Source organism: Pteronotus mesoamericanus, unplaced genomic scaffold, assembly GCF_021234165.1.
Source record: "Pteronotus mesoamericanus isolate MK-2021 breed Mesoamerican mustached bat unplaced genomic scaffold, CSHL_Meso_final contig_101, whole genome shotgun sequence".
NCBI lineage: Eukaryota > Metazoa > Chordata > Mammalia > Chiroptera > Mormoopidae > Pteronotus > Pteronotus mesoamericanus.
This window is the reverse complement of record NW_026555001.1, coordinates 2,565,934-2,592,563: the sequence shown is the minus strand read 5'-3', so window position 1 is coordinate 2,592,563 and position 26,630 is coordinate 2,565,934. Positions and strand designations below refer to the sequence as shown.

The 26,630-nt window shown below is 39.1% G+C and overlaps 1 protein-coding gene across 4 annotated transcripts in view; it reads left to right on the top strand.

Moving 5' to 3' along the window:
* CAMKMT (calmodulin-lysine N-methyltransferase) overlaps nucleotides 1-26,630 on the top strand; it is a 338,172-nt gene that overhangs the window by 261,392 nt on the left and 50,150 nt on the right. For 3 of the 4 annotated variants that reach the window (XR_008528621.1, XM_054567074.1, XM_054567055.1), the window contains exons 4-6: nucleotides 21,523-21,583; nucleotides 23,569-23,623; nucleotides 24,682-24,745. Coding sequence is in view for 3 of the 4 variants with exons in the window: in XM_054567074.1 (XP_054423049.1) it covers nucleotides 21,523-21,583; nucleotides 23,569-23,623; nucleotides 24,682-24,745 (180 nt within the window). In the remaining variant the exon portion in view is untranslated. Of the gene's footprint in view, nucleotides 1-21,522; nucleotides 21,584-23,568; nucleotides 23,624-24,681; nucleotides 24,771-26,630 lie in introns of all 4 variants that reach the window. The other variant, XM_054567065.1, reaches the window with a different exon arrangement.

Genomic DNA, 26,630 nt, shown 5'->3' with positions numbered 1-26,630 from the left:
TTCATAAAGACACCAGCACTGGATTATCCCCTTCACTTTAAACTTCTGCCAGCTTGTACAAAGAGATAAAACAAAATAGCCCTGGTCCCAGGGGTGGGGAAGTGCTGGCCAGCTCAGCCTGGGTCCACCAGCTTTCATTTTGATTAGTCAGATGTGAGGAAAATTCACTTAGGCTGAGAGGTAAATTTAATACCAGTTATGCCCATGCTGTTCATATCACAACCATTTTCACATGATGCCACTTAATTCCCTAAGAAGCAGAAAGGTAAATCGGTGGCTGGCCAGCAAAGGTGTCACAATGCATTAAGACCAGGCCTCGCTGCAGGGGATAATGGTTCTGATTGCTGTTGACTCATGTCTCCACCAACTGCCTCATGTAAAATAAGTGACATTTAAAAGACATCAAGATGTGAGAAGAGGTAAAGGAAAGAAAAGGGGAGAGAGAGGAGGGTAAAAAGTACACGCTACTAAACTTGCCACCTGAATGTGTAGTTTCTTTTCTACCCTAAGTGGCAGGAAATGATAACTCAATGTGCCGTGGCTGACCTGCACTAAGCTTTTAACTTCCTGTCTTGTGTTTTTAGAGAAAAACCTGTAAAATTGCTTCTGGGAACTGCTCCAACATGTTATCATTTATTTCCAATTTAATTTTTTTTTAAGTTTTATTCTTTTGCCCTTGCATATCAGTCTATTCATCTCTTTAAAAGCTTTAGGCTGAATCAAGTTAGGCAATAGTAGACAACAAGAGGCAGTCTACTTTCTGAAGGCCCATTTATGTCTATTTTTATAAAGAGAATCAAATTCCAGTTTACAGTAAGCATATGCTTTAGTTGACATCTGTTTCTAAGACTTGGACGCTTTGTTTGCATAACAGTCACCAATAAATGGCCTTGTTTTAAGTCTGCTCACTGAGTTGTATGTGGGTTGTTCAGCTGGGGATTTTAGTCGCAGCTGATCCCCTACCGCTCATAGCTGATAGGAAGGGGGAAAATCCGAGAAGCCCAGTCCTATTTATTAATGCAGATTTTAACATTCTCAATGAACCACTTATCCAGTGTGATTCTGCAACCAAATCCTTATTTGCTCAGGCAGAGGAGGGGGGAGTTCTTCAAAGTGCTGAATTAAAGCTTACCAGCCTTTTTTTTTGGAGGGGGAGGGGATGGTGCGGAAGGAGAGAGAGCAAGGCCCTTTCTTTAGCCTGTCTCTGAAAATTCAGAGTACAATGAGATCAAATCTCTAAACAGGACATCATAAACCAAGCTTATGTGTAATAAAGTAATTGTTAACCAAGAATAAGAGACATTTGTAGACATCTCTAAATGTAGGCCTTTTGTGCAAACTCTTGATGCTTTTCACTCAATACCATTTAAATATCAGTTCAGAGTTTGTTAGAACTGGGTTGTTTCCTTCATTCATTTAATTTTGTTTCATTTTAAAGCATACCTGATTCTTCATGTGTGGGAAATAGGCACAATATTCAAATATTTCAAGGTGTGCATGTGACTATCTTCAGGATCATTAACACTAATTAAAGAGGTTACTCTTTGTGTTAACCTGCTTTAAAAACAGAGCTAATCCATAGTCTCCATAAATCTGCCCTTTCTCTCCCTGCCCCCTGAAAGGCATGCCAGCAGTTAAAAATATTAAAAGTGCAAGGATGGGGTCTATGTGCCCTAGAAAGCAAGCCTGATTAATGGAGGGGTTTACTTTAATTCTTATTTATAGGGAAGAGATCTGACTTTAATGTATTGGAAAATGTAGTGTTCACTGACTTTAACATACTGAACTTTTCCCCCTGAGTTACTGTATAATATTCAATAATCGTTTATGAAATGAGTAACATTTTTAAAGGGGATTTACATATCAACTTTTCCTAGTGGAATCAACAACAGTAGCATGAAATGTATCTACTCCATTTACTCTTATCCAGTGCTCCTACTTTCTTTTTCCCTTTAATTTTTATATATGGTAAAAATTTCATTGAAGAGAGATTTTTAGATGACAGGACTGTAATTTTAAACCCAATAGAAGAGGTGTAAGCAATTTGAGCTTAGCTGAAGCATAATCTTAGGTTGTCAAGAAGAAACCCATTCTCCCTATGCTAATCAATCAGTGTATCAACCAACCAATCATCTCTTCAGCTTAGCATATATCCTAAGGTTTGATATATCTATTAACTGCCCATCATGCAGCTGGTCTCTGGATGATGAGATTCCCCCTATCTTGGCATTTGGCGGCAGACGACTAAGCTATCACAGCCTCAGATAAATACCCAAGTGGAGATTTCAATCCCGTTCGTGAGTGCAGAGACAATCCAGAAATGTTGAAAATATTCTTTAGAAGAGAATGCACAGAAAATTACATTTCTCAACACCGTGCAATGTGTGAAAATTGTATATATTACATGATTTCACCTCCCTAGACACAACAAAATGAAATAAAATTACTCTTTTATTATGATTAGAATGCTGGTAATCAAAATAACTGCTGAAATCTGCTGCAAACTCTTAATTGCAAGACAGATTACAAGTAGGCATTTGAGTATGTAAGAATAATGACCATTTAGTTGATAAATTCCCTGAAAACAAACAGGAGCCCAATTTTATAAAGCAAGGCACATAATCATTGTAATTCTGGAGAAAGGGGTCCTTATTTCCGAAGATTGAACGTTGCTTCCTGGCCTCAGTTCAGAGGTCCTGATATTAGCTTAGCTGCAATTGAATGTATCTGTAGTGTCTTCCACTAGACAGTGTGTCAGGGCAAGATTTAGAGAGAGTGAGTGCATCTGTAAAACTGTTTATTGAGAAATAGAAACAAAAAGGACTTAAAAGCAAAATGACTTAAATTTAATTGCTAAGTGTCTGTGAATATGTTGAAATTGGAATGAGGGTGATACGTGTCTTCAAACATTGATTTCCACCTGGAAGGTGAAGTCCACAATATGCAAACCTAAATCATGATCTCTTTTCTACACTATGGTTCAAGTTCCTCACTTTTAAAAGAGAACCAAGTGAGGTATTGGTGAATTGTGATTCAGCCCAAGCTCAGACACTAAGTCTTAACTTTATTAATTGAGATTTCTCTCAAGTGCCCATGGAAAGTAGCAACTGATTAGTCCTATGATATGTAAACACTTTTTCATATTCTTCCAAAAGGTAACTGTTTTTCATGTTAATTGTAGTATGAATTTAGACTTCTACTATAGTACTTGCTCTGCCAAAATCCCTTCAGTGCTATTGGTCAACACAAACAGAAGAAAACTATGTCTCAGCCTAAATGCAATGCCCTGGGTTTGAAGCCATTTTTTTTCTTTCCATCATTTGTAGAGGGTGGGGCCAAGGAGGAGGAAGTTTGGAGTCAACGATAATATGAAGTCTTTGGTGCTGAAGAGAGAAGGGAATCTGTTTTCTGTCGCAAGAAGTCCAGCATGAGTCCCTAGGGACCATGGTGATTTCTCCTCTCTCTCAACAACTCAGCCCGTGCACTTTGATCTCAACTTAAGAACACTCACATGTCCTGCTGTGAAAAGGCCAGTATCAATATAACAGCTCTAGAATTTTTCTCAACAGAAAGATAATTGTGGTGTCAAGTTCAGAGCAATAGTTTGGTTTAAATAGTATATTATGAAGGCCCTTCTCAAGTAGTGTGATTCTCAGAGAAAACACTTTGCTATATGGGTTAAGGTTACAAATTTTATTACACTGAAGAGAAGGGCCTCTCCCTGGCCCCTGCCTCCCTCTTCCCCCCAGAAAGAAAGAGAGAAAGAAAGAAAGAAAAGGAAGGAAGGAAGGAAGGAAGGAAGGAAGGAAGGAAGGAAGGAAGGAAGGAAGGAAAGAAGGAAGGAAGAAGAAAGAAAGAAAGAAAGAAGAAGGAAGGAAGAAGAAAGAAAGAAAGAAAGAAAGAAAGAAAGAAAGAAAGAAAGAAAGAAGGAAGGAAGGAAGGAAAGAAAGAAAGAAAGAAAGGAAGGAAGGAAGGAAGGAAGGAAGGAAGGAAGGAAGGAAGGAAGGAAGGAAGAAAGGAAGGAAGAAAGAAAGGAAGAAAGAAAAAAAGAAAGCAAGCAACACAGAATCACTTTCTTTATCTCAAATTATTTACAGGGCCTATTCTGGGACTCATTCCAGGCTACTATGATTAGGGGCCTGCGTGTTTATTGATATTCACAGATAAGCCCCAGATGTGAGCACCCATGACACGTGCTCTGTGCAAGGAGGCAAAAGGATTGATTTAGAGAAAGGTGGCCTATTGAATGTGGATTCTTTGTTGCTGGCCTGGAAGCTTGCAAGCATGCAACTCTCGGGCCCAGGACAGGCTTACTCTCCAGAGCATCTATACTGTCTTCTGGTGATAATTGTCCTGACAGTTCTGCAGATTGTGGATACAGATAAGACAGCTAGTGAAAGTGGGCTGAGTGCAATTAGAAACTTATCCGCACAAGAATTGACCTGTGATTGCATTTACAGGTAGAGTCAGCTTCTGAGTAGATAAATCATATAAAGTTCAGCAAATAGCTCTTGCAAAAGAAGAGGGATTCATTTTTTTAAAAACTGTTGTGAATTCCAGGTTTAGAACATTTTGCTACTGTTCTATAGGAATTCAACATGTTTTCATATGCACCATGTAAACATGCCACAAGGAAGCAAAAGGAGCAATGAGTTAGCTCCCTGCCCTCAAGGAGTCTATGTTCGAAGAATCATAAAGAAACAGGCCAAAGCATCTTTATGAAATCTTGCAGGTGGTATCAGCAAAATCTCTTTATCAGGCAGAGTATGATTAATGTTTGCTCTTCTATTATGAATTCTTTGCAATGGGAAAAGGGGGCTAATGCTATGGTGAAGATTAAAATGAACAGTAGGAGACAAGATAAGAGGATAGAGGAGAAACCGAAGAGTAGGAGGGGGAAGAAGTAATGGACCAAGCGAAGGGCTCCTTTGGGGCCCTGACTGTGCCCTGCGTGTTCTGTGGTCCCGTCTGCATTTTAGGCAGGGATTTCTGAGACTGTGTTGGGACTGGAGAGGGACTGCTCACTCAAACATCAGGTACCATGGGGTGACCACTGTCTTAGTCTGCTTGGGCTGCCATAACAAGGTGCCACAGACCGTGTGGCTTCAATGAGAGACATTTATTTTCTCACAGTTCTGGAGGCTTAAAATCCAAGATTAGGGTAGCAGCACAATTGGTTTCTGGTGACATTTCCCTCTCTGGCTTGTGGGTGGACACCGTTTTGCCGTGTACTCACATGACCTCTTTTTCGTGATGCACAGGTTGGATGAAGGGTCAGGGTTACTTTCTGGAGTCTCTTACAAGGACACTAATTCTATCATATCAGGACCCTACCCTTACGATTTCATTTAACCTTCATACCTCTTTATAGGCCCTATCTCTCAATACAGTTGCATTGAGGAATTAGGGCTTCAACATAGGAATTTGGGAGAACACAGTTCCGTCCATACCACCTACCAGCTGTAGCTAGAAAGAAACTCCCTAAAGGCAACTTTTCCAACCTGCTGTTGGAGAGACCACCATTAACCAGTACACAGGCCATGAATCTTTGCAGGATTCTGGAAGCATTGTGCCCAGCCATTAAGTGGTGGAGCAGAGGAGGGAAGAACTCATGAAAAGAAAGAAGAAGGTGCATAGTTAATGCTTTACAAGTACCCTGAATGGATGAAGAATAGTGAACTCTGACTTCTTTGTGGTTCTTAACTCAGGCTGCCACAGTTTGGCCATAAGGTTCACATCACACTAGGATATGAGGGTATTAACTGAATAGGGACAATTGGAATTTCTATGTGAATAACAACTAGAAATAATCTTCTGCCTGCTCAACAAAGGAATGGGGAACCAAGGATTCACTGGGGCTACACAGTTCTGTTGATGGGGTCAGATATTTTTTTAAACCCTGAGGTATATGCATTTTACATCTTGCTTTTTTTTAAAAAAATTTTTTATTGTTGTTCAGGTACAGTTGTCCCCATTTTTCCCCCATTCCTCTCCCCTGCTCTACCTACCCCCACCTCCCACATTCAGTCCTCCCCGCCACCCCGTTGTCTTTGTCTATGGGTCCTTTATATGTGTTCCTTGCCCCTTCCCCTTCTTTCCCCCGTTATTCCCCTTTCCTCTTGGCCCTCTGGTCACTGTCAGTTTGGTCTTTATTTCCCTGTCTCTGGTTCTATTCTGCTCACTTCTTTGTTTTGTTGATTAGGTTCCACTTACAAGTAAGATTATATGGTATTTGTCTTTCACTGCCTGGTTTATTTCACTTAGCATAATGCTCTCCAGTTCCACCCATGCTGTGCTAAGGGTAGGAGCTCCTTCTTTCTTTCTGCTGCGTAGTATTCCATTGTGTAAATGTACCAGTTTCTTGATCCACTCCTTTACTGATGGGCACTTAGGCTGTTTCCAGCACTTGGCTATTGTAAATAACACTGCTATGAACATTGGGGTGCATAGGTTCTTTTGAATTGGTGTTTCAGGATTCTTAGAGTATAATCCCATTCTGTTTTAACTTTTAAATCTGATAGGAATTTCTTTAGAGTAACTGAAGAAGAAGGAAGAGGATTAGAGGAGGAAAGATATGATAGATACTAACTAGTACTGCACTTTAGGTTTAGGTTGTGACTTTCTGACAGACACCTTCATTACCACTCATCTTGAAGAGTAACCCTTCCATTAAAAACAAGCCCATGAATATAGTTAGTGTTAATGTACCAATGTCAGCTTCTGATTTTTGACAAATGTAAGATGTTGACAATGAGAGAAAATGGGTGAAGGCCATCCCGTGACTCTGTGTTATCTTTGCCACATTTTACGTTTCTGTAAATCTAAAATTATTCCAAAATATAAAGTTTGTTTTTAAAACCCAGGTATATTTGTTTTATAGTAAACACGTTTAAATAAGAAAGCCCTTGGCTTTACATTTTTGGGAGCATGTGCTCAATGTTTCTGCAAATAAATGCTTTTTAAAATTAGATTTCTAAGGACCTGGTGGCTAACCCCCCATTGTGTATATTGTCATCAGCACAGTCCCTGGATGATCAGACTGAAATGCTCACTTATTTGATACTATATCAGAAAAAGGAGGATTTAGAATTATTTGACTTTTTAGACTGTCAATTGGCACTCAAATAAAGTAAAAATAATCTCTCAGTATGTTTACTAGACAAAACGTACTGCATCACATTGTAAGTTGCTTTAAAGTTTGTGTTTTCTCTTGGGCTTGCTGTGTGGTGCGTTTGTGATCCTGTAAAAGTATCTGATGGTCCCTTTAAAATTAGAGGCTGTCCACACAAAACTTAAAATCTAAAACTTCTCTCCAAAGTGTGGCAATACCTGGCTACACTAGTAAACAGTTTGATGTGTGTTTAAATACAATTCAATTTTTAAATTGAGATTGTCTTTTCTTACAGTACGTCTAGTGAAGTGTGTGACTGTATAACAGAGGAGACAGTATTTGATTTTTCATTTTTATGTTAGTTTCCGTTCTGTTCCATGGCTACTTGAATTTAAAAAAATAAAAAGGTGATAGAAAAATGCATATCTGTATCACTGTGCTTACTGCCTTGTTGCACTTACGGTTTTGTGTTCATCTTTTCCCCTGAAGAGGGAACTCATTGAGAGCAGGAAATGTGGCCTCCATATCTAGCCCAAGTCAGTATGTAGTAATGATTCAGTAAATGTTTGTTTGAATGAATAACAGAATGAAATCACATTCGAATGAATTACTTCCATTTTGAAAGGAACCAAATACCTGCCTCTTGATTTGCTGTCTTCATTGCCCTTGTTTTAGGATGGCCTCACAGTCTGGACCGCTTTTTATCATCACTGTCATTCAGCTATGTATACTAACCTTTCAAAACTGTAAAAAGTGTTTAAAAGAAAGAGAAATTGTTCCTGTTTCAAAAACTGTTATAATGCATTTTCAAATATGTCATACATATCTTTGTTAAAATTAAACCAGGGATTGGTTTTGAGCGAATAGCCCTATATCCTTACAGATGCTGTGGATGGATGCATCTAAGCTGCTTATTATATTGATGGGTTTTGCTGCTCTGCAGCAAATGAAAACAGGCAGCTGCTTCCTCCATCAAAGCAAGGAACAGCCTGAGTTTTTATTAACTGAGTGTTCATTTCTTCTATTGCCAAAATTCTTACACAAAACAAAAGAGCAGTTTTAGCACATTATTGCTTAACTAGACATGAACAACTGACAGCAAGTGATAAGCCTGTCTGCTTTTCACAACTGGTAATCATTTTTGGAATAGATGTTTTAATATAGTTGAATATAAATTTTGTAATTTACATCTACAATGGTACGTAAATTTATAGATCCAGTTTGTTGCAGAAGAATGAAGGCTATAATCACAAAAGGCTTTTCCCAGTGTTGTTTAATTTTTAATGACTATTTGAAAAACTGGGGCAGGAAAATGAAATCAAATTAATTTCTTTAAGAAAATACAAAAAGGTGCTAAAGATAATCATACAAGTTTGTCGGAGCCATTTGTAGATGGCCCCGACGCAGCAACACCGCTGTGTTTACAGCCAGGACGTGCCTCGCACTACATTTCCCCATTAGTTGCAGTGAGCCGCCCAAGTTTGTGCAGCCGCAGACATTTCTGAAGAGCAGACTGTCATGTTCCCTCCATGTCGGCGGCTAATGATGAGCAAGGAGAAGGAAGGACAACCCTGGTCATTTTGCACAGCTGAGATGCTCAGCCAACTCTCATCCTTACTTTTTTTTGCAATCTGAATATCCAGATAGCATCCATTTACTTGCAGATGGAATGGCAGAGAGGGATTTATTTCAAGGATGTTTAGACGGAGCCTCAACATCATGTTGCCTCATTTACCAAGTCAGTTTGCTGAACGGGGTCTTCCCCTTTGGAGCTTGCTAATGGCAATTCCTGCCCTAAGAAGGCAGCCCACTTCCTTTCCCCTTCCCCATGATGGCCTCGGAGGAGGAACGGGGAATGAAGGCAGTTTTCCAATAACCAACCCCAAAGACAAGGAGCTCTGAGATGTACAGGTCTGGAGACTGGAAGTCCAAGATCAAGGTGTTGCCCAGTTCGGCTCCTCCCATGGCCTCTCTCCTTGGTGTGCAGAAAGCTTCTTCTCTGTGTGTCCTCATGTGGCCTTTCCTCTGTGAGTGTGTAACCCTGGTGTCTCTCCCTCTTCTCTCAACCCAGAGACACAGCAGCACTAGGTAACAGTGGAATGATAATCCTGTCCTCCACTCCCCTCAGGGTGCCAGCACCTCTTTGAATAAAGGCAATTTTGAAATGCTGGGATGTGCACCTCCCAAACAACACTGATAAATAAGTTCCATTGGGTAAGAATCCTAATACCCTGCCCATTTAATGAATATATGGCGTCACTTTGGCACATGTAGCATGCGCCTTCTGAATACTGTTTTCTGTCCAGTGAGGCTTTCCTAAATGTGCCGAGCATGTGCTACTCCACATGGAACACAAGGCTTTCAATTTGCGTTTAATTCAGTCGCAGTGTTCACCTGGAAGTGAGGTAAAGCTGGGCTTCAAGGCGGGAAGTTGCTTTAGAAACCAAATTCGTGCATTGCAGGGAACTCAGGAGGTGGGAACCACATTCTCCTTTCTCCTCTTTGGTGTGCCGCCTAACAAGTGTGTGTTGTGTTGGCCAAGTGGCTCACTAGCTAAGATAAGGGACAATTAAAATTATTTGTAATACTTTCTCTTTTGTTCTGCTCCATGAGACACATTGCTGCTCTCACGTGACCTTTCAAGACACAACAGAGTCTTGTTTCATTTTATTTTATTTTTTAAAGTTCAACAACTTCCTTTTTAAATTTTTTTTTATCTTTACCTGAGAACATTTTTTTCATTGCCTTTTTTCTCTTTTTTTAAATAGAGGAAAGGAGAGAGAGAAACACTGATGCAAGAGAGGAGCATGGATTGGTTGCCTCCCATATGCTCCTGGAACCAGAGAATCAAAACCACAACCTAGGCATGTGCCCTGACCGGGAATCAAACCCACAACTTTCTGGTGCATGGGGCAATGCTCCAACTAAATGAGCCCCACTGGCCAGGGCCACAGTTCTGTTTTAAAAGGAAAAAAGGTGATAGCAGAATGATGGCTGATCGCCCCAGTCTGAGGAAACTGAGCACAGCAAGGTTTTGAGGGAGGCTGTTACTTGGAGTAAAATTGGCAATGAAAATCTCCTTTATTCCTCCTCCTCTGCCTCCTCCTTCTTTTATTTATTTGTTTGTTTGTTTTTATTAATTTTTATTGTGGGAAGGTTGTGCTGTTTCTGGAAAAACCCAGGTCATATTTCCTATTCTGCTAGGAGCTTTCAGGTGCGATTTTCTGGGTCCGCATTTCCTACTTTCTCGCTTTTCCTACTTTCTCCACCTTGCTCACTTGCAGACGTTCTCTCTAACCAATGTGGATGGAATGTTTTCTCACCTAGACCCAGAGAGCTTACATCAGGAGATGTTCTTCTACCTGTGCTTTGAGGAAGTTTCTTCTGTCCAAAAGCTAGTTTGTTACCTTGAAGAGAAGAAAATGTTTGAGGAAAAAAGTACAGCATATAGCTGAGAAGCGTGCTCAGTATTAGAGAGGGAAAATTGTATTTAAGGAATTTGTCTATTATTAATATGCTAGATTAACTAAATAAAAAGCTATCACAACTTGAATATGTAGATGTAGAGCTGTTCTTTTCTGAAGCTGTGAGACTTAATTAACAAAGGCAGTTCTAATTCAATTAAAATAGACATGAAGACTTGACTTCTATAAAACTGTTTTGAATACTATCTAAAAATATTTCCTGGTAGGGATTTAAATTTGAGATTATAGTACAAATAAAATTTTTTTAACCTATCTGATTTTCTTTAAATTGTCATGGGCTAGCCCTGGCCAGGTTGCTCAGTTGTTGAGAGCATTGTCCCATACACCGAAAGGTTGTGGGCTTGGTCCCCAGTCAGGGCACATACTTAGGTCGCGGGTTCGATCCCCAGTCAGGGTGTGTATGGGAGGCAATCAACTCATATTTCTCTCACATCAATGTTTCTCTCTCTCCTCCCCCAATCTCAAATCAATAAACATATTCTCAGTTGAGGATTCCAAAAAAAAAAAACATTTAAAATGTCACAGGCTACACTGAAAATAGTGTAGTTTTTGTTTGGAAATGCACAAATATAATAATCTATAGTCATTGGATTTAGAGTTCGAAGAGGTCTCAGAAATCAATTCCACCCTTCCATTTTATTCTTGAAACTAGAGCCTCAAATTAGTTATCGACATAGTCATGAGAACTAGAAACTAGTTTTCTTGATTCCAGGACCAGCCACCAGGGTTGGGGCAACATAGCAGTAATTAAGAAACTGCGGTCTGAAGGTTGAGTGCGGGCTCAAGTCCTGGCTGTGCCATTTAAGCTCTCCCTGCTTTCGTGTACCTCGTACTGCCCCTTAGCTGGCCCTAATGCCAATACATACCTGATAGGGTTGTTTTAAGGATTAAATGAGATATTCTACATAAAGCCCAGAGCCCAGTGTTTGCCAAGTAATTAGTGTTCGATAAGTAATGCTAAGAATAACACTCATAACAACAATAAACCTTAACTGTCCTTACTTTGTACTCTTCTAATTCACTTAATCCTCACATCTATACTTAGAGAGTAGATAGTATTATCACTTCCAGATAAGCAGTTGGTGTAAGGAGAGTTGAAGTGACTTACTAAGGTCACAAAGCTTAGAAGCCCCAGAGCTGCCTCCCAAGTGCACGCTTTCTCTGTGTGAGCCGCTGAAGCTGTGGCAGCGGCTGCAGTGTACTCCTTCCTTTGCCTCGGTGGCGCTTCAGCATCTCCTTCGTTTTGCCTCCATTCCTCACCTGTTGCTTAGTTCCTTCCCCAGCATCTGCTCTAAGGCCGATGCTGGGCCTCTGGGGACTGTCCTCCCCTCGCTGCCTCAGTGTCAGGGCAGAGCTGGGACTCCTTCCATCTGTCGCTCACCTCGTAATCACCACATGAATAGGTATCTGAATTAAAATGTAAGTTTGAAATTTTAATGTATTTTAATCAAATCACGCCTATAAACTAACCCCTTTTGTGGTCATAGAGGAATTTATTGTTGAAACCCTTGGTTCATTTTTGCGCCCTTTATTTCTCCTTCTTTCCTGTGCTCATTGTCTGTCCTATCAGTTCAGCCAGCTTCCCCTGGAACAGGAGAAGAAATAAAATTGCACAACTATTTATTTGGACCCTTGTTTTTCAATCTAGTGTGTTTTGCAATCCAGAGGTGAAGAATAGCTGCTCTCAAGTCAGAGTACCTGATTTCAAACTCCAACTCTGTGACAAAATACCTGCCTAATTTAGAGGGAAGTTTCTTCACCTCTCATTGCCTTGGTTTCCTCACCTACTTCCTAGTGCCGGGGTAGCAGTCCACATCTGACAAATGTGAGAATGTCACAGGGCCAGCTTCTACCTGCTCGCTGTGCTGGGCTGTGTGAACATTCCCTTTCACGCAGGTGTACCCGAGTTCTCTGTGGTCTGTCTCCACAAACAGAGGGAGGCCTACACTTAATAATTTATTGTCTGGAGCAAGTCTGTAAACGGGTCAGAGTGGGAGGGTAAGTATAGAACAAGTATTGTCCTTGTATATGGAATTCAAAGTTCCCATAGCTAGGACAGATTTTTCCAAAGTTAAGTTTTGGTTTGATTTTGTGGGTTATCAATTGGAAATAATAATCTCCCTGAAAATATCATAAAAATATAATCATGATTAATAAAATTTCCTGGATAGAAACATATCAAAATAGTAACAATGGTAATAGCAGCAGCATCAATAGCTTACATTAAAAAAATACTTTATTATGTGTAGACATCGTTCTAAATGCCCTACAAGCTCATTTGATCATCCCAACAACACTATGATTAGGTATTTTCATTGCTTGCACTTAACAAATGAGAGAACTGAGACATCACCCAACAATGCTGGCTAAAGTAGCACCCCCCTATAGTTATTCTCTCTTTCATTAGTGTTTTATTTTCTTCACAATATTAACTGCTATGTGAAGTTACCTACATTATTATCTGTTGCCCCTATTAAAGTTATTTGGGCGAGAGTTTTGTTTTATTCACTGCTATATCCTCAGCTTCTCGAACAGGCTTTGCTATCAATAATCGTATGTTGAATGAATGAATGAGTGAATGAATGAATGAATGAATGAGGCTGAAAAAGTTTAAGCAGTGTGTCCAAGGTCATGCAACCAGAAGAGCCAATACTCGAGCTGAACTCTGTCTAACTCCCAAGCATGAGATCTGGTTCTCTATTTTGACGTTTTATAGCCTGAAGTCTTCCTAGATATAATCTAACCCAAGCCTACTATTTTGCAGACGAGGGTACAGAAGCTCAGAAAGGCTAAATTACTTCCCAATATCACCCAGATGGTTAGTGGCCGAGCCAGAATCAGAGCTTAGACCTCCCTCCCCCTGCTGGTGTTTTTCACCATGCATTCAGCCTCCCCAGTTTATATAAAATTGAAGAAAACTCCTATATGCTTCTGATGTACATCATCCACCCACTAATTCGCCATAAACCTAAGTCATATTTGACACTTCCCTCTCTCTTACCACCCCCTTCATCCAATTAGCTATGAATCTTGTCAGTGCACCTTCTAAATGTAGCTCAGATCTTTTCACTTTGCTTCACGTCCTGTAACCACCACCTAAGCCGCCATCAACACTCACCGCTGTAATTGTAGCAGCCTCCTACCTGATTTCCCCCTGGCTTCTTTTGCCCCTTTTTAATCTTTCTCCTCTAGAGTAGCCAGACTTAGCTTCTAAAATATAAACCTGATCATACCACTCTGCTGCTTAAAATGTATCATTTATTTTAAAGTGCAAATTAAAATTCTGGACTTGGCCTTTGAGCTTGTGGGGTCTGGCCCCTAACCACCCCTCCAGTTTCATCTTAAACCACTCTCCCTTCTTCATTTATTCTACAACTCCACTGACTCTATTTCCATTCCTAGAAATCAAGCTCCTCTCATCAAAGTTTTAATTCATGAGGCTCCCCCTCTGTGAGCCATTCCCTCTACCCCGTCCCCCTTTTTCTCTTCTACTTAGCTCTTCATCCTCTGGGTCTCAGCTTGCACTCCATTTCTATAGTGATGAATTCCCCGATGGACTTCTGCCAGCCTCCCTTCTGACCAGGTCAGGTCCCCTACGATATGTCCTCAGAGTTACCATTCCTTTTTCCTCTGTGGCATTTATTACAATTGTCATTAGGCATGTCATTTGTGTAATTATTTATTTAATGCCTCCTTTCCTACTAGGCTGGAGCTCTAGTGACAATACTAGCAATTCCCAGTAGGTGCCCAATAAAAATTTATGGCACATCCTGTAATCTCTTACAGATTTCTCTTCTGGGATGAAATATCAAGGACCAAGCAGAAATATTTAAGAAAAAGGAGACAGAGTGTAAACACCAAGAACAGTCCAGAAGGCTTACCTACCCATCCCAGCTCGAGCAGCTTTGCACTTTATTAACATCCACCAGTTCATTTCTTCTCCCAGAAGAACCAACAGTTTAGCTGATGGTGTGTTGGCCTCTCCATTTGAATATCAGATTTGGGAGAGGTCTTACTTCTGACAGCCGTGGGGTGGGCATGGTCCTTTAGTTTGAGGGGGGTAAAGAGAGCAGCTATTTTGGGGTGGACATTCGCTGATCACAGAAAGTACGTCTCTCTGCTGTGAGGGCAGGATGTGTTGTCATCACGGGGCACGCACAAGTGTTAGAGTGAGAAGAGGGTGTCAGCAGTGCCACTTGTTGGGTGCTGTCTGTCAGAGCCTCAGGGCCTCCTCCAAAATGAAGTGTGGGGAAGCGAGAGGCTCGCAAAAGGAACACAAAAAGGAACGCAAAAGGAAGTGATCTGGAAGGACCCAGGCTTAGCTAGAGACTCCTGTCTCTTAATATCTCACTTAATTAGATACTACGCTATCTAATTATATATGTAAATTCCCTCTCTGTGTTCCCAACAGGAGGTTTAATAGATATTAAGTTGTCTAATATTAGTTAATTTTAGGATCTGTTCAGGCTTTAGGTCAGGTTCATAATGAATGTGTTGTTTCTTTCCGAATTAAACACGGAACTTGGTATTTAAAAATCACTCTAAACTATTTCACAAACAACAAAAAAGTGGTCACTTACATTAACTAGATCATATCACCAACTTTCTGGCTCATTATTGCTACATAGACACCTAGTTTTCATGTTTTAGTGGTGCCTGGCTACGGGCTTTCTGAAGTCTAACAGGTTTGACAAGCCTGGTTCTGACAGAAGCATCTTCAGGGAACCAACCCTCTGTTGGACAGAGAACGAATGAAACCAAATTACCGTGGAAACCCAAGTATAATAGTGTCATTCTTCCAAATACAGTTCTTCAGCTGTATTCTTTTATGGAGGCCCAATGGGTGAAGGAGGCCTTTTTTCCTATGAGTTAAACTAATTCGATTTATATAGGAAGCACTATGAAATAGGAAACTCTGCCTCTGAATAACTTTTATGGAAGTATCCTAATTCATATCGTGTTTTAGAAAATATCATCTAGAATAAACCATTAATTAAAATGTTTAGTGATGCTTTGTAGGGGATTAGTACTTACTACTCCCAGTGCCCCTTGGGGTACTCTGCTCTGCTTCATTGGATGATGTCAGGAATATAGTGGAAGTGCCAGTAATTGATTGACAGAACCCTACAATTTTGTTAATGGAGTATAAAAATCTTCAGCATGAAGAAACCTCACATTAGTGTCCTTGGTTTGTACGTCCTCCTAAAAGTTGTTTTCATCACTTTCCCTTGAGTTTCTCTCTATTGTGTGAAGCCCAAGCTAGTCACTGTTCTTCAGAATGTGTATGAAAATCCCAACACTCAGTGCTTAAAGTATTTATATTGGGATGTACCCTGTGAGAGATAAGAATATTATGATATGTCTTAGATTCAAGAACTATCCCACAAACAATTACATTCAAAAGAGCATGCATTTCTGGATTTTGGGTAAGCCTGGAGATTGAACTATGCATTAAAATTAATTCCTTCCAGAATCCTCACTAAACCACTATAACAGGGTGTTTTTAAGACATAAATCTACAAGGGTGATAAAGTGGGGAAACATACAAACATAATTTGGAAGCTGAGAAGCAAATGCAGGAGAACTCATTGATGGAGCAGATACAAGGGAGCCAGCAGTTGGGAAAGTTGAGAACTCGCCCAGTTCACACTTCTGAGACGTTGAAAGGCTCAGGAATTGGTGGCACCAAATAATTCTGAAAGCAGGCGTTGAAGGGGTCTAAAGTAAGGAGGATTGATTGGAAATTGTTTAAAAAGTAGTTATATCCCCATTCCAGGCTACTGGGAAACTTCCCCTTCTGTACTCCAAACAGAAGAGGAGGTTTAATCTCTGCAGAGGGTTAAACTCCTCAGTGTTTGGATTGCGGGACACCAGGCACAGTTGAAATCAGACAGGGTGCCAAAAGCAGGGTGCATACCGAGCCCCTTCACCCACCTCCCACCCAGACACAGCCCTCCTCTCCTCCAATCAGCCTTTTTATCTTTCAACAATTACATTTAAGCAAACAACAAATAATTACCAGATATCAGAGGAAAGCTTTTAATGTGCCAAAAACAATAAACAGAAAAAAGCAACATGAAGAAAACAGACTACATAAAGATAAGGAATCTTAAGCTGTAATTAATATTTTCAAATAATTAAAAGAGACTTCACTCATAAAACAGGAATAAGATATCCTAAAAGAGAAATATTCAGAGAACAACCCTTAACAATAACAGCATAAATGAAAAGAACAATAAAAGGACTGAATGGTAAAGTTGAGTAAATTTCCAAGAAAGTAAAAAAAAAAAACAGTGAACTGGAAAGCAGGAAAGAAAACTTAAGACAATTGGAGGATGAGTTCAGGAGATTCAACATCCAAATCATAAGAGGTCCAGAGAAAACAGACAGATAAAAATGTTGGTAAGCAGATAATCAGAGGGACTGCCCAAGGAACTTTCAAAAAACTGAAGAACATGGAGTTTCCAGATTGAAATTGCCCACTGAATCATGCACGTTCTCAAACATGTAGCTTCCACTCACTCTTTCTTAAGAAGTTACTGGAGGTCCTGACCGGTGTGGCTTGGTGGGTTGGGCATCATCCAGCAACCTGAAAGGCCACCTGTTGAGTTCCTGGTCAGGGCACATGCCTGGGTTGTGGGCCAGTTCCCTGGCTGGGGGTGTGCAAGAGGCATTCGATCAGTGTTTCTCTCACACATCGATGTTTCTCTCCTTCTTCCTCCTTCCCTTCCCCTCTCTCTAAAAATAAATAAATAAAATCTTAAAGAAAAATAAAGAAGTTACTGCAGGGTGTGTTGCACTAAAATAATGAAGTAAACCAAGAAAGGAAGGCAAAGGATAGCGGAAACAAGAGATGCGATACAAGAGAAGGGTGAAGGGAAGCCTAAAATGACAGTGAAGGTTGATTCCAGGACATCAGTTGTGCACCAGGCATAGCGAGCGTTCAGTCCAGACGAAGACAGGTCAGTTGCACCAGGAAAGAGTTCCTCATGAGGTTGATAGAAAACCCAACGTGAAAAAGCGTGCGTATGAAGAGGAGAAATTGACAACAGCATTTTGAATCTGAATAAAAATCTTGGCAAATGAGCAGGAAAAAAAAGACAAGTTTAAATTCCAGCAGAAAAATATTATAGATGAGAGAAAAAGTAATCATAATTTACTAAATGACTGTTGTATTTCATGATCTTAATAAAATACACAATGAGTAGAGCTCTTACCAAAATTATAGTATATCTACCTATACTAGGAAGATGGTGGTGGGTGGATGGATAAGGAGCATAGTATGTGTGGTGTGGGAGGAGACTAGAGATCAGAGCAAAAACATATGCTTGTCTTCCATAGATTTTACCTAAAACTGAAAAATCAAAAAGTAAAAATACAAAGATATTATGTAGAAATATGGAAGTAATTACCTGAAGAATCAGCTAAAATATTTTAAAGTAGTCGTTTCTGAGGAAGGAGAAATATTGGGGAGAGGGGCTGGATACTGTTTGTCTCAATCGTTCTCATAGAACTCAATGTTCTTAAAGAACTTTAAACTACGTATATATATAACTTATTTGAAAATAAAATCTTTTTCAAAAGACCATTGTATTTCCACAAATAGGAATAAGGAAACTTTGTAAAGTAACAGCTTTATTGAAATAGATTTCACATACCATACAATTCACCCAGTTGTTTGTAGCATGTCCACAGAGCTGTGCAACCATTGCCACAACTGGTTTTAGATATGTCATCACATCTAAAAGAAACCTCATACCCATTAGCCGTCAGTCCTTATCTACTCCCAACCCTAGACAACCACCACTCTACGCGCTATCTCTATGAGTTTGCCTATTCTGGACATTTCATATACATGGAAACATACAACATATGGTGTTTTGTGTCTGGCTTCTTTCACTTAGCATGATGTTTGCATGTTCCATCCATGTTGTAGCAGTAATCAGTACTCATTTCTTTTTATTGCCAAATAATACTCCATCTCATGGACATAACGTTTTGTTTATCCATTTGTTCATTGATGGACATTTGGGTTGTTTTTACTTTTTGACTATTATGAATAATGCTGCTATGAATATTTGTGCTCAAGTTTTTGTGTGGACATTTTCTTTTCTCTTGGACGTATATCAAAGAGTGAAATTGTTTGGTAATTCTACGCGTAACTTTCTGACGAACTGCTAGACTGTTTTCCAAAGTGGCTGCACCATTTTATATAGTCTCTCGACATCCTCACCAACATTTATTTCCTTACTTTTTTTATTATAGCCACCCGGGAGGGTGTGAGGTGGTACCTCATTGTAGTTTTGCTTTGCACTGAGATAACTTTTAAAATCTAACATGTTAGGAAAAAGAAAACAGGTTGTCAAAACCCTATTTTAGCAAGACTTTGAGGAAATAAATGCTCTTATTAGGGATACAGTCTGGTAAAAAAATTTTTTGAATGACAGTTTGATATATCAGAATGTGAAATGTACTTAACCTTTGACTGTATTTCCCATTTCTGGGTATTTGACCTAAGAAGAAAAATCATTTTTTGGTGGGGTGGTTGTCTTCATTGTATGACTATTCATAATCTCATAATACCAAAAAACTTAGGAACTAACTTAAATGTTTATCAAGGAGAACCTGGTTAAATAAATGATGATGGAGACATAAAATATCTAGGTAGTCTTTAAAAATAATAATGGAGGTATAGTATAGTTTTATTGCCAAGGAAATCTATTCATCACATATTGATTGGGGCCAAATCCAATTACCAAATACCAGCCTGATAAAATCCCATTTGCGTATAATATCTTTATGCTTTGAGAGATGTGTTTGGAAATGGTGTCCAAAATGTTAACAGTGATTAGCACTAGTGGTGGAATTTTAGGTAATTTTTTAAAACTCTGTGCTTTATATTTTTTGTATTTAACTTAATTAAAATCAAATGTCTAAAATTTTTTGAGAAAATTAAAAAACTATTTTAAAAGACTATGTGTTTGAGAAGTCATATTTTGTGCTTAACTAAGGCTTGAATTTTAGTTAAATATGCTTCCCCTATCATTATTTTTTATACCTCAAAACCATCTAGTAAAGGTATAAAGAAAGTCATTCTTGTGGTGATTATATCCACTTGGTGTAGAGCCTGTCCTGGGCTCTTCCCTCAGAGAATTTTGTGAACTTTAGTCTTTACAGTGGTATTTTTCTGTGGAGGTATGCCAGGTATTAGAACGTGCTAAAGCTCATGGTTAGGTCAAAAGGTTCTCTGTCTGTTCTAGTTGTTGGAATAATTGTTTTGGATTTACACATTCTCTCTCCCACTCCTCTATTCTCCTTTGCAGGAGAATAACATTAAAAACAGCGATGAACTTTCTTTGAGCTTGTTATAAGAACTATTCTAAATACATTTCATATATTTTACTCATTCAATCCTCATCAAAAATCCTCTGAAGTCGATACCACAAGTATGTTATTTTATAGATGAGGAACCTGAAGAAGCACAGAGAGGTTAAGTAACCTACCCTAAGTCACCCAGCTAGGACATGCGGCATTGGGACGGAGCCCAGTGAGCCTGGTGCCGAAGCACCTGTGATCCTAACTGCCCTTCGCCCCTGCCTGTCTGACGTTATTCCGAAATATGACTCTAACCACTTTTTGCTTGTTTACTTTGTTTATCCTCCGAACTGTCATTGCTACGAGAAATGTTCTGGTTGCTGAGCCAGTGAGTACGCCTGACTGGACTGGCCTGCAGCAAATGCTCTTTAGAGCCATCTCTTTGCTGTTCACATATTTACCCATTGATTCTTTTAAGGTTGTACTTACCTTTTCTTTTGACATCTTTTTCTCTGAAATGTTTGGAGCTCTCACTCCTTGAAGATAGAGATGCATTTTGGATTTTTTAAAAATGTGTTCCTAGGTGTTTTTCAGTTTTGCATCAAGACCTCTGAGAAGCGTGCCCACCGCCGAGAGGGCGCGCACTGGCGGCCCTTCCCCAGGACGCCCCGCCTCCTGTGCCGCGGGCAGGCGCTGCCTGGTGCCCAGCCTGAGCTTTGAGTCTGACCGCTTGAGGAAAACATATTTCTATAAGGCTATCATTTATTCTGATTATCAGAGTGATATCTATTTATTCTAAAAATTTGGGGAAGTACGAAAAGGATAAAGAAAAAATTAAAGGCACTCATACCCCTACCATCATACAATAACCAATAGGAACTATATTTTCCTAACATGTTTGTTAGGGAGTTCGTATTCATTCAGGAAGGCTATGTAAGTCTTCTAAATAAATGATTCACAGATGATGATTTTAGAAAATGCCCATCCACAGAATTTAGTGGGTAGGGTTATTGTTAAATTTAAAGATGTACCAGAGTTGGTGAAATTTAAATTTCTTAGTTTTATATTCCAGTTTGATTTTTATGAATTAAAGAAAGGGAAAACAGTGCATATTTTAAAAATTAGTATGGAATCAAACAAAAAGATCTCAGTGGCTTTGTTTGCTCCTGTAAGTGATTTTCCCACTTACTTTTGCCTAACTGTGTCGCATATATGGCAGGTTTCAACTGGTGCTTATGAACTGGCTGAAAAGAAGGTTCATGTGTACAACACTAAGATCTACCTGAAATACCATTAAAATTTAACTTTCGATATTGGTAATTTGGTTGTTATTGTATTTGCTGGTTTGTTGTGGCTGAAATTTAGTAAAATTTATTTAGAATATTGTACTGTTTTCCTGTGTTATAAATCTTAGCATTATAAAATCAACAACAAAAGAAACTCATGTGATACATTACTAGTAATAATTATGTTAAGTTTGATTCAAGTTGAAATGGCTTATACTGAATATTATTTTTAAAAGCCATTTCTTAAAAGAATGACTGCAGAGAATGCATATAGAAGAGACTTCTATAATAATAATAAAAAAATCTATCCCCTTGTGTTTTCCAGGCATCTGGCCGGCCGAAGAGGTTTTGGCTTACTACTGCCTCAAGCACAGTGATGTATTCAGGTACAAAGCTGTACTTACAAACACCTTTTTTTGCCCATTATGGGTAGTATGTCTCCATATTAAAGATTGTTATGATTATATTCTTGAATTAAATTGTTTAAGTATAAGAAAGAAGAAAAGAAAGGAAGGAAGAAGGAGGGAGGGAGGAAAAAAGAAAGCAGAAAGAAAGGAAAAAAGTTCACCGCAAAAACATGTTGCTTCTGAAAAAAATCTGAATTGCCTTTGGGTACTAATATTGCACAGCACCCGTGTTGCTTTATGTCAAAGACTTTTGATTTCCGCTCACAGCTTTTTATTTCACTTTGATTTTGGGGAAACAAAAGTGAGGCTCCAATCAATCCTTACTGATTGTAAAGGTCAAAAAACAAAAACAAGAAAGGCCTTCTTTAAACTTCTGCGAGGCAAATTACTACAGGATTTTTGATAAATAAATACCCCACAGCTATTGTTTAAAGATGCCATCCCACCCCCTGGTTTTAAAGGTGTTTTATACTAACAACATGTATTTATAAAATATAGTAATAAATAGTAATTATAGATTCATGCTAGGTAAATAAATGTTTTTAACTGTCAGTGTGCATTATAGATCAAACCGTGGATGAGATTTAGAAAAAAAAAACAACAACAACCAAAACTCCTTTTATTTAAAAATTCAAAAGATGTGTGGTAGACCCAGAAAATATAGGTTTTTCATTTAAAATTTCATGTTATAAAAGTCATCCAATATAGACTTCCTGAATAGCATGTTATGATTCCAGACAAGCTGTTAGTGATCATGGTGTGTGTGTTTTAACAATATATACTTACAAAACTGGGTCAATAATACATATTTTTTGAAGCTCTATGGGTCTGTATTTACCAACCAGTCTATAATTGCTTGAACAACTAAATACTCATTAAATGTATTTCGGACTATGAATGTTTTTGTTTGGCTTCCTCTCCTCCCCTTCCCTCTTTTTCTTTCTCTCCCTCCCTTTTAGTGCTGCTTTTTTTTTTTTTTTTCTTTCTCCTGGTAAGGTAATAAACTTCCCAAACTGGGAAGAAGAAACAATCTTAAGAGTCTAAGCTTTTAAAATAAGAACAGGGCTGTACTGAATTTGGGCTGCAGAGCTGCCCTGGAAGTCTGGCATTTGCTCATCTCGCTGTGCTTAAGCTTGACTGGAGCTCCAATCAGCGAGCGGTGGGCCAGGGCAAGGATGTCACACGTTGAGGACTGATATTTAGGCACAAAGAGGAAGGTAAGTGCAGAGTGCCACATTAGACTGTCAGCTTTAACTCTGAGCCGCTTTACTTTGGAGCGGTGAAGTCAGAGCCCAGTCATTACTTTAGCCTGGGCTTGCTGGCTTTAACCATATTATGTCCCTGCATTGTTTATTCACTGTGTTGTGTTGGGGTCAGTTGTGATTTAAGTGTTAATTGCTAAATGCTCTTTGTGTAATTGTTCTTTATGGGGGTGGTTCAGCTTTCCCAAATGTTTCAGTTTGTTTCAGATTTTTTTTTTAAATCCAAGATTGCATTTATTTGTGTATGTGTTGTGTGTATGTGGCTATAATATAGGTATATACACACTCATATATATTCTTCATTTACTTGTCTAACTGTTTTTGAAGGAATGAATGTGGATTAACAGTGTTATCCTTTCCTAACAATTATCTTTCGCTACTCTAGCTAGTTTAGTTCTAAAAGACAGCACCATTGACAAGGGGAAAAAAAGGGAACCTTCTCAGATTTTTCAGCTCAGCGGTGGTAATGTTGCAGTGAACACTAATGAGGGAACCCCCACTGATTTGCCTGCTTTGTGACTTTTCTATTTCATAATTATTTTTAAAACGCAAAACGACATGAGGTGGCCTAGTCTTGTCTCTACAACTTCCTGGTAGCGCCGTTCTTACTGCAGATGGCAATTTGTTCTTGTAACATATATATCTCTCTGACCATTTTCATCTAATTTGTATGGGTTCTACCATTTCTTTTCTCTCTTTCAGGGACCTTGCTGTGTGTGAGCTAGGGGGTGGCATGACATGCTTGGCTGGGCTCATGGTAGGTCTTTTCTCAATTCCAATCCCATTCAGAGGGAGGAACAAAAGGAAAAATGTTCCAGGGCCTCCAACTGCTGGGTCAGAGAACCGTCAACAGCATCAGCTGCGGTCAAGCTGCCGGGTCTTGAGAGACCTTCTAGATTGACTTACTTTCGGATCATATTGATTTTATGGTTGCCTCGATGAGCAGAAACATTTTACCTCAGTGTAGTCAATATCGCTTGTCGTGACATTCCAGGCCTCGCTCGGTCTTTCTTTGCCATAGTGAAAGCTTTTTTTTTTTTTTTTTCAGATTATAGTCCTATTTGCTAAGATACAGGAATAGCCTGGCGAATCACAGTTGGAGCACCATGATATAGCTGCTAATGTTTTGCCTGCATTATTACACCAACAAACATGATCCAGAGCGCTCAGTAATTAGATTCTTTTGAATTAGATTGGCCATTCAGGAACGTCGTTCCCCATTCTCTGGGTTCTGAGTCATGTATTCAGGAGATACTATGTAGCAGCACAGTGCATTAGACAAGTTTTTATGTCTCTACAAATAAAAGCATATTGTTACACTGATTGGCATTTGACAAACCTGTCGCTCTTACACAATGTGTCGAGGTTACAGCCCAATGTGCGAGCATGTCAAAGCTCACAAAAAAATTACCCTCACAAAGCCATCTGCCTGCAATGCAAAGTTATATGAAGGGCATCAGGCAGTCAGACAGAAGCAAGCTGAAAGGCAGAGTGACAGCCTTGTATGATGGCTCTACTAGATAAACAGAAGCCCACAAATGAAAGCCTCTCAGAATACCATCATCCGCTGTCACAATGCAATTACCGAACAGAATGATAGCAAGATAGAGGCTCCCGCAAATGGAATGATAAAAGTATTGACTGATTTGATTGAATGATTAAAATAATGCAGACATAAAATGAAAAAAGATTGAAGATTGTTACAGAGAAATAGGTGAGGAAGCATGATACTGAAGGCTTGTCACTCCTGTCTTCACTTCCACACAGACAAGCATATTTGCTCATTGTTTGCTGTGCTCCTTTTTTTTTTTCCAGGTTGCTATTTCTGCAGATGTCAAAGAAGTTCTGTTAACTGATGGGAATGAAAAGGCCATCAGAAGTATCCTTATTCAGATAGAAAACAGGTTTGTTGTGCTCGTTCCTTTTTCCCCGCCGAGTAACAATTGATATAAAGAAAGGCAGCATGGGGTATTAAAAAAGAGTTCCCCCTTATACATGAGAAGTAATTAAGAAAAAGTAAAAATATATGGAATTCACTGGGTAAAACTAAGTGGTTTTTTTTTTATTTTGGTGGGTTTTTATTGTCACTTCTCATTAAAGGAGCCTATGATTTCTGGACCGCTCAAGGCAATGTGACGATTTATTTCATAATAATTTTCAGGCATTCTTATTCTTTTCTTTCTGTTGCAATTTGACAGTGTAAAATAAAGTATTTAATATTTATTATATTAGATATTACTAACAAAAATTAACTTCCATTCGTTAATACATTTCTTGCATTTGATATTGTACATACATGCCACATAATATTATACCTACTCTAATTGAGGAGTTACTTCTATCTCCCTGCTGGAAAAAGCTATCAGGTTTTCATTATTTCCTTTTATTTAGGATTATAAAAGCTATCTCTTTTTTTTCCCTGCCATGCTATTACAGTTTAAACCCCATTATATTAGATTATGCTTTACTAATATGTACACAGAGTTCATGAAAATTGAACTGTATTTTAAGAAGAAGCAAGCATAATTTGTGGCTACTTTAGCAATCGAGCTGATTTGTTCAGGGGCAGTTAACAGCCATTAGAAATTGAGAGGAAAAGTGGAAGATGTATTTGCTTTGGATTTTTTGGTGTGCCTAACATTTACATTACGAAGGAGGTAATCTCCTTATTTGAATTTGAGACTCCTAAAATGTCAAAGCAGGTCTGATTTTTTTTTTTTTTGTGGCATCTTACATAAAATGTCTTTTCCATTTTCTTCTTCTACCTCTGCCGTGTAATTTTTTTGAAAATAAAATTTGCAGCAGCTCCATCAGGCTGCTCAAACAGGAGAAGGAAGTACAAGAAGCACAGCAGCTAATATTGTTCCGCAGCACTTGTGTGCTCTACAGAGCCCCACCCAGCTAATTGCCTGACAGACTTAAAAAAATTCAGGAAGGAAAAACAGCCAATCACAGTCTTGGCCTTTCACACAAGGGAAAGAGATCACAAAAGGTGCTTACTTTTTTTAAAATGCAGGATTTTAATCATGACTGTCGCAAGTTTCTCAAAATATTCCTGAAGATGAGCTGATGTTGTTCATTCACTCTGCTTTTATTCTGAGCTCTTCGTGCACTGTATCATTTCACTGTGCTCCTCCTCCACATGTCAGGGAACACAGAGAGCGAGAGGAAGGCAGGTAGGCTGGCTCAGCCCCAACGGATGTGTTCTTTGAGAGGGGGGAGGCAAAGTTATTGGACAAGAGAAGGTCATTTTAGCCACAGTAACTTTCAGATTGGGCCCAGCAACCTGAGGTTTTGTTTTGTTTTTTTTTTTTAAGTCAGCAGGTGTCTTATTTAATAGCCTCAGAAACCAATTAGAACTTTTAACAAACTATGGGAAGCATCTGTAGTCAGTATGTAAATTTAATTGTACTAAAATTATTATTGAGCTAAACTGCAGAGCTTCCAAAGAGGGAAGCAACGCTAATGTCATTAATTAATGCACCTTTGCTTTAAACAGCAAAGATGCCATGCCAGCTCTTGAAATCAGAGAGGAAATCTCAGATTCTGTATTCACTCTGCTGGCCTTTCAAAGAAATGATTGGTACAGCCCCCTCCCAAGAAAATGGATTTTTAACATTTGGTCCTCAGAAGCTCAGCCCCGAGAGTGCTTTATTGTGCTGGGTTTTACAATGGGTTTAATATAGCAGGGTGCCAAAGGGCAGGAGGGGAAGAACTTTACAATGTAGATAAAGTAGGTCCTTTCAGGATGCAGACCAAAACTG